Source organism: Antedon mediterranea, chromosome 4 (assembly GCF_964355755.1).
Source record: "Antedon mediterranea chromosome 4, ecAntMedi1.1, whole genome shotgun sequence".
NCBI lineage: Eukaryota > Metazoa > Echinodermata > Crinoidea > Comatulida > Antedonidae > Antedon > Antedon mediterranea.
Window position 1 is genome coordinate 24,865,127 of NC_092673.1, and position 8,062 is coordinate 24,873,188.

An 8,062-nucleotide genomic window follows, 5' to 3' on the forward strand; every position below is an offset into this window, starting at 1 on the left:
AACCCGTACTCATTCATGTATTTATGTATTAAGATAGATTTTGGTGATATGAATTAGTGTGAGGTTGCAGAATTGGCATTTTAAATTCAGTTTTAGATGACAGCCATGAGGAGAACGTTAAGGTATAAGCCGTACATAATTAAAATTTACAGATGTCTGGTAAAGATTCACCTCTCCGTGATGATCATGCACACACAAAACCGAACCTTTTATTTAAAAAACAAAAATGAATGGATATTTTGGTTGTTATTTAAATCATTGAAACAACTGATTGAACGCAATTGTGCATAGCTTTTACTATTTTTCTATAGTCTCACTTTAACCGAGCCGCTATTCTCTACAGATGATCAAGAGGTAGTTGTCGCCCTTTAGATAAATCTAAAATACATTTGTGAAATTAAACATGCATATCGCCCTCTAGGCAAACTTTTCTCAAATTCAATTTTCTTCATAGTTCTTCTAGTAGCTCACTTTATCCGAACCGCTAATTCTCCACTTATCAAGAGGTAGTTGTCGCCCTCTAGATAAAATCTAAAATACATTTGTGAAATTAAAGATGCTTATCGCTCTAAACAAACTTTACTCAAATACAACCCAACACCAACACCAACACCTTAACACCACCACTACTACAGTAGTTACAATTTAAGTATTAGCAGTAACCTATAGATGTTGACGAATGTGTTACGAACACAACATTGACAATAAATGCATTCACAGTAATAGATTAACATTTATTTCGTCCACAAATATAACAACAACATTATAAAAATATAGAAAATACCGTATTAATATTATTAATTCACGATATGATTACCATATTTCAATATATTCATAATTTATAATACATTTTGTTATGCCGACAAAACATTAGGTAAAGCAAGCGATTGGAATGACTAAAACAGCCAAGCAATTGATAGAAATTAAAAGGAACGAATAAAAACTATAATGATATCGTTTATACTATTTTGGGTTTACACATACGGTAATTCCAGTATCTGCAGTTTAGTGGCCTAGCCTCTGTTGCTGCAACGTTACATTCGAATACGTCGTATATTTAGGGCTTTTTTTTTAAGGACATGGTGCGACTGAAAATAAAAAGAAAAAAAACGATTCAATGAACATTCTAAATAAAATAAAACTCCATCAACCGAAAAATCAATTTTTTTAAAGCTATTTTAATAACATTATGATTAATAAAGATATCACTTCAAATCAATGCATTCAGTCAAATAGAAACAACATTCTTAAATATCATCATTATTGTTTTTCTCACAAATATATTCAAAAGTTATTAAATAATATTACAGGAATTAACCGATGTTCAATCATCAATCAATTAACTTAAGTGTTAAACGTAAACGAAAAACTATATACATCTTACCATAAGGGCAACCTCTTTTTCCCTTCTTCTTCTCTATTTTCTTCTCTGTTTCCTTTTTTTGGTTCTCTATTTCCTTTTTTTGCTTCTCTATTTCACTTTCTTTCTCGTCTTTGTAATTCAATAAACATCCCATTAGTTTTCTTGAAGCCAGTATTTCCCAAACAGGATAACAGACATCTTTCATTTCAACATCTAAAAAAAAATTATATCTACTATACAAGAATTCCATTTGATTAGATTAATTAATTCGTTTTACCCCGGAAAAGATGTATCGTTCACAACGAACTCGGATATTCCGGTTCGGAGACCAGAAAAAGAAGCAACATTGGTTTAGTGTTCCAGATTCCGTACGGATGGATTTGAAACGGTGCACGATTTCGGATCCAATGGTCGAAAGCTATTTAATCGCACTGAAATTAACTTCTACCCAACCATAGAAAACAAAATAATCTACTATAAAATATTACCTTTACCTTCTTTTAAAAATATATTTAACTAATATGAACTTTTAAAACCAATGTGAAACTATGCAACACGAAAACAAAACTCTCACGAAACTCTCATCGGGTCGTTCCAGACGCATGTGGGTACTGGATTAGATTTACTGATTAAATAGGGGTATCTTAACATTTTATCATCAGACATTGTCTAACCATTCAAAGAACAAAAGTAAATTTAAATATATTTACCATTATTATGTATCTGGACGTTGTTGAAAATTCCAAAAGCATAACAACCGTTGATCATCAGCGACAAAAGAGCAAATGCAATCATTCTGGTCCTCATTTTAGTTGATTTACACAGCAATACACAATGTAGAATAAAGTAAACTTCTCAGTTGAAGCAATACTCTGGAAATGGTCAGTTTCACTCAAACTTTACTTGTTATAACAACATCTTCAAATGATAATAATGTATAATTTAAACGAACGGAATAATGCCACGTGATGTCTAAGTGCGTTTCTTCATAAAGTACATATATTATTTATTATTATATCATCATGATAATGGTCTATTCTATTATTAATAATTAGGAAATCCGTTTTACAAATTTCTCAAACCGAAATTAGAGTAAAATAACGCAATCAACGTATAGTTTGTCCGAACGATGGCACATATTTTTTTCGACAATTCCAGCTGTCCTAACCAAAATTACGACATGGAACCGGGGCTGATTAAAAAAAAAGACAACAGGTTATCAAAATACTGAAAAAGTAATATGTTTGCTTCCATTACACAATGTTGCACAGCGCCTTAAGGTTGATTCCCATTTGAACGTAACGCAACGACGTAGGCGCAACGCAAGCGAATTGACCAATCACAAGCGACAGTTCGGATGGCCCATCGATAAGTTTTGTCCGGTTTATTATTCCAAATGTATTATCACGAACTGCAATTAGTAAAACCATGAACAATACTATCAACACCAACACTTTCACCACCAACATCATCATCACCTACACCATCATCACCATCATCACCAACACCATCATCACCACCATCACCACCATCACCACCACCATCACCACCAATACAAACAACACCATCATCACCACCAATACCAACAACACCATCATCACCACCATCACCACCATCACCACCAATACCAACAACACCATCATCAACACCATCACCAACAACAACAACACCATCATTCATCACCACCACCAATACCACCATCAACACCATCACATTACAGTAGTTACAATTTAACTATTAGCATGGACTGCTGACCAGTGTGTTTGTCTTACGAGCAATCAAACATAGCCTAATTGACAATAAATAAATTCACAGTGAAAAAGTACCATTTATTTTGTTCACACATAATAAGAATTTAAAATATAGAATTACTAATACAGATAGAATACTAAATAATTACGTTATGTTCAAAAGTACTGTGAACGTACTGCAATCTACTATCAGTTTTACTGCCTCAGAACATTGAACGTAAAAAAGTCAAAAATATATATTTTTTAAAATTTATATTTTTATAATTTTATATCATGTGAATACAATTCTTTCAGCTTTTGCTTCCTTTTGAAATAAATAAATAAAATATTTACCGTATACTATTCATAACCCATACATTGATTTTGTTATAGCGACAAAACAGGAAATAAGGCGCGCAAGCAAAACGGAAAAAAAAACCCAGACAATTGATAGAGATCAAAATAAGCATTATATTATTCGTTTACACGTAATTCCAGTGAGTGTGATACAGAGTGACCTATGATGATCCTGCAGGGTTACATTCGAATACTTTCTGACAACAGAATTTACTTTTTAGGACAAGGACTTGTTAAGCCTGAAAAATAAACGAAAAATGTATTCAATCAACAATAAATATATTGTTAAAGCAATTTTAATAAAAAATTATGGTAAATATAATATAATACAAATATCACATCAAATCTATTATGCATTTATTCAAAATGTTTCATAATAAGCATTGTTTTTCTCATAAATAATATTCAAAGGTTATTAAATATTGTAGAAATTAACCGATGTTAATTTAACTCATTCTAAAGCTCTGTTTACACTATCAAACTTTATGTGACAACAAAATGTGATGTTCCCAAATATAGACATGATGATGATCACTACCATATTTTGGCATATTACTACCATATTTAGGCACATCACACTTTTTTGTCAAACTAGTTTGATAGTGTAGACAGAGCTTTAGATTTAACAAATCTTACTTTTTGAGCAAACTGGTTTTTCTCTTTTTGGTTGTGCTGGTAGTCGGTTTCGTGCTTTCTTCTCTATTTCATTCCTTTCTTCCTGTATTTCGTTTCTTTCTTTCTCCTCTTCGTAATTCAATAAACATCCCATCAGTGTTCTTGAAGCCAGTATCTCCCAAACAGGATAACAGATATCTTTCTTTCCAACATCTAAAAATCCAATAATAGGCCTATATTTATACGAGAATGCAATTTTACTAAATTAAATTATTTAAGGCCGTGTTTCCACAGCAATAACAAGTATTATCTGTTGTTTTTTTAACCAATCAAATAACAAAATAACAAATACAATGTGCGCATGATAATTTATTACCGAACACCAAACGCTTAATCGCAACTCAACAATTTGTCCTTCACGTCTCCTCCAAAACCACTGAACGGTACGTGCTCACATTTGGCACACTGATGTTTATTTAGCGGCCGCACACGATAGGCTGTCATTTTACTGAATTTTATATGTATCAAATAATTAATACACCACGAAAAACACCCAAATAATATATTTTGGCATTTTATACTTTCATTAGTGTTTGCGTGCATCATCTAATTCACACAGAACAATTTTTCTTTAGCGTTTTTTATTTTCGCGAAGTCTGAACAGTCAAAAGTAAAGTATAAAGTTCCATATCCAGTATTGCTTTCATTTTTTAGTCTACATATATTACCAAGTGAATGGATTTTGTATAACAAATTAAAATATAGTAATATATTGATATAATTTGTTTTTATTTTAATAATAGCATATGTCAAAGTACTTTTATCAGAGTGCGCTTTTATTATACTTGCCCATGCAAAGTATATAACCACCCACATAAGGCAGAAAAAGACCGTGCGGAAGTCAGTTATTATTTATCGATTGGAATCGGCTAAACCCTTTTCACTTTATCGGTTAATTATCGTATATTTTTTGTCGGTTAATGTTGGGCTGCGGAAACACGGCCTAATTTGTTCCCGGAAGAAGTGTAACAGTTACCGATAAGCCCGGATTCCGGTTGGTGACCGGAAAAAAAATTAGTAAAAAATAGGTGCGCAATCGGAACCAACCATGATAACGAAACAATACACTATACATTATTTTCTTTGCCTTCTTAGGAAAAATATTTTAATAGCAATAGAAATAGGTTTGAACTGTTACAACAAATGCGAAATATTAAAACTCTCAAAAATAAAAAAAAATAAAAATTTATATCAAATGAATTTGCTCAAATCAATAGTACTAAGAAGGATTTATTCATCATTATTAGGCATACTTGAATATATTTTTTTTGTAAGTTTATTTCTTTTAGGAATTCTTTCCGTATAATATTTTGTTTCAAGTAGCTATCAGGTCATACTGATTATGAAGTTGAAGATGAATATCATTTTGTTACAGTTTGCTCTCGTTACAAGGAAATCAGAAAAAAATTTATACCTTCTTTATTTTTTGAAAATCCAAATACTTTTAAATTCTGCCGTTTAATGTCATCACAGGATCCAATAATTATTGATAATCTATCTAAATATATTTATCATGCTTATAAGTTAAGATATATGTTTTGCTTAGAGAACGAAATTAATTAATTCATTTATCTTGTGACCATAAATTGCTTTATTTTTCAATGTAATTATTATTTTGTTAATTACTAGGGGCCAGAGGCCTAAAGTAAATAAAGTCAGGCGATAAGCCTGAATGAATGAATGATTAAGATACTACCATGCTAGAGCAAAGCCATAAGAACAAACATACATGGAACTGGATTCATGGAGGGAAACCTCTTTGAAAGAACTGATAAATCATAAAACAAATGTTTCTTTCACTTCAGAAATTAGTCCGCGTCCCATAAGCCCTTTCTATTAAAGAGCTTATCAGATATACTGATTAAATAGAGGTGTACTTAAATATTATGATCAAACATTGTCTAACTAGTAAAAATACAAAATACATTTACCATTATTATGTATCTGGACGTTGTTGAAATTTCCAAATCCAAAACAATCGTTGATCATCAGCGAAAAAAGAGCAAATGCAATCATTCTGGTCTTCATTTTAGTTGATGTATAATGCAATACACAAGTGTCGAATAAAGTAAACTTCTCAGTTAAAGCAATACGCTGGAAATGGTCAGTTTCACTCAAACTTTACTATGTGGAAACAACATCTTCAAATATTAATAATAGGCTAATGTATAATTTAAACGAACGGAATAATGCCACGTTGTGTTTAAGCGCGTTTCTTTATAAAGTACATATATTATTTATTATTATACAATCTGTGTCATGATAATTGTCTTTTCTATTATTAATAATTAGAAAAAACGTATTACAAATTATCAAATCTAAATTAACAATAATGCCGCAATTAGAGTCTTAAATATTTATAGTTGGCATATTATAGTGGCACATACGGTTCCAAGATTTCTACCGTAGTTGATTAGTAATATATTGTTAATTTATGAGAACCTACGTCCCTAGCGAACAGTTTTCATTAACAGTTTTATTGTACGTTTCTTTTTAATATGAGGTGGCATTTTTTTCTTTTTGCCAAAAGTAATTTTTTCAATATTCATTTCAACATAAAAGAAGTACATAACATGAAATTCAATATTATCATCAATTTCTTTTGACTTAATGTAAAATTCTTATGTTTTTAGGTGTGAGGTGGCAATTTACAATTGACGATGGAAGATCGTAACACAACTTTAAAAATACACTACATTTTAGAATGTTTAATCAATTAAAACAGTACTAATGCACAAATTTGAGTGATCGTTATAGAATATTATTATTATTATATTTAATAATGCATTTTAGCACACCCGGTAACTACGATATCCAGTATACATATAAGTGTAATGAAATTGATTATTAATGACATGTCGTTAACAAAAAATGTATGCACGTAAAGCAATAACTAGCGTCTGAACGGCCATCAACACGTGTGAACGATTATATTTGTTATTCAGGTCCGGGTAAGGATTATATCAGCGCCACCACCTCCTCCGCACCACCAAACCTCCTCCGCACCACCAAACCTCCTCCATTAACAATATGAAATAAGGCAAGCAAAACGAAAAACAACCAAAGAATTGATAGAGATCAAAATGAGCATTATATTATTCGTTTACACATAATTTCAGTGAGTGTGATACAGAATGGCCTGTGTTGATCATGCAGTGTTACATTCGAATACTTTCTGATAACGTGAATTTAAGTCTTTTTCAAACAACAATAAATACATTGTCAAAGCTATTTTAATAAAATGATGGTAAATATATATTACAAATATCACATCAAATTAATTAGGAATTTATTCAAAAATGTTTTATAATAAGCATTGTTTTTCTCATAAATAATATTCGAAAGTTATTAAATATTGCAGGAATAAGGGATTACCTTGAACTACGTCAGTACAGTATTACTTTCGATAGGCCTACAATAGGCACTCGTCTACAATAGGCACTCGCCTACTAAGCGGGTATTTTTTTCATTAGGCGTACGTGCAAACAAGGTGAATGTTATTGATCCTAGGACCTAACCCGTACTCATTTATGTATTTATGTGTTAAGAGAGATTTTGGTGATATGAATTAGTATAAGGTTGCAGAATTTGCATTTTCAATTCAGTTTTAGATGACAGCCATGAGGAGAGAGTTAAGGTATAACCCGTACATAATTATGATATACAGATGCCTGAAAATAGGCCTATATCAGCTAGATAAAGATTCACTTCTCCGTGATGACCATGCACACACAAAACCGAACCTTTTATTTAAAAAAACAAAAATAAATGGATATTTTGGTTGTTATGTTTATTTTTTGTTGTTGCGCGCCGAAATCGTTGAAACAACTGATTGGACGCAATTGTGCATAGCTTTTATTATTATTTTTCTATAGTAGCTTACTTTATCCGAGCTTCTACCGTAATTTTTTTTTTCCAGGACGAACGTGGACAATTT

General features: G+C 31.3%; 2 protein-coding genes across 2 annotated transcripts; both read right to left on the bottom strand.

Moving 5' to 3' along the window:
* Nucleotides 1–720: 720 nt before the first annotated feature.
* LOC140046100 (uncharacterized) lies at nt 721–2,261 on the bottom strand. The gene is made up of 3 exons (XM_072090628.1): nt 2,074–2,261; nt 1,385–1,576; nt 721–1,088 (listed from the first exon to the last, which is right to left on the bottom strand). The coding sequence occupies exons 1-3, from the start codon at nt 2,168–2,170 to the stop codon at nt 1,072–1,074; spliced, it is 306 nt and encodes a 101-aa protein (XP_071946729.1). The 5' UTR covers nt 2,171–2,261; the 3' UTR covers nt 721–1,071.
* A 939-nt stretch (nt 2,262–3,200) lies between these two features.
* On the bottom strand, nt 3,201–6,211 carry LOC140046101 (uncharacterized). Its single transcript, XM_072090629.1, has 3 exons — nt 6,057–6,211; nt 4,087–4,278; nt 3,201–3,689 (listed from the first exon to the last, which is right to left on the bottom strand). Exons 1-3 carry the CDS (start codon nt 6,151–6,153, stop codon nt 3,661–3,663), a joined length of 318 nt encoding a protein of 105 aa, XP_071946730.1. The 5' UTR covers nt 6,154–6,211; the 3' UTR covers nt 3,201–3,660.
* Nucleotides 6,212–8,062: the final 1,851 nt, after the last annotated feature.

Excerpts from the sequence above, each read along its gene's own strand:
- LOC140046101 (XM_072090629.1), bottom strand. The coding sequence starts at position 6,153 with ATGAAGACCAGAATGATTGCATTTGCTCTTTTTTCGCTGATGATCAAC. Across the intron at positions 4,279-6,056 it reads CGTCCAGATACATAATAATG|ATGTTGGAAAGAAAGATATC; the intron begins GTAAATGTATTT and ends TTGGATTTTTAG. Across the intron at positions 3,690-4,086 it reads AAAACCAGTTTGCTCAAAAA|GCTTAACAAGTCCTTGTCCT; the intron begins GTAAGATTTGTT and ends TTTATTTTTCAG.
- LOC140046100 (XM_072090628.1), bottom strand. The coding sequence starts at position 2,170 with ATGAGGACCAGAATGATTGCATTTGCTCTTTTGTCGCTGATGATCAAC. Across the intron at positions 1,577-2,073 it reads CGTCCAGATACATAATAATG|ATGTTGAAATGAAAGATGTC; the intron begins GTAAATATATTT and ends ATTTTTTTTTAG.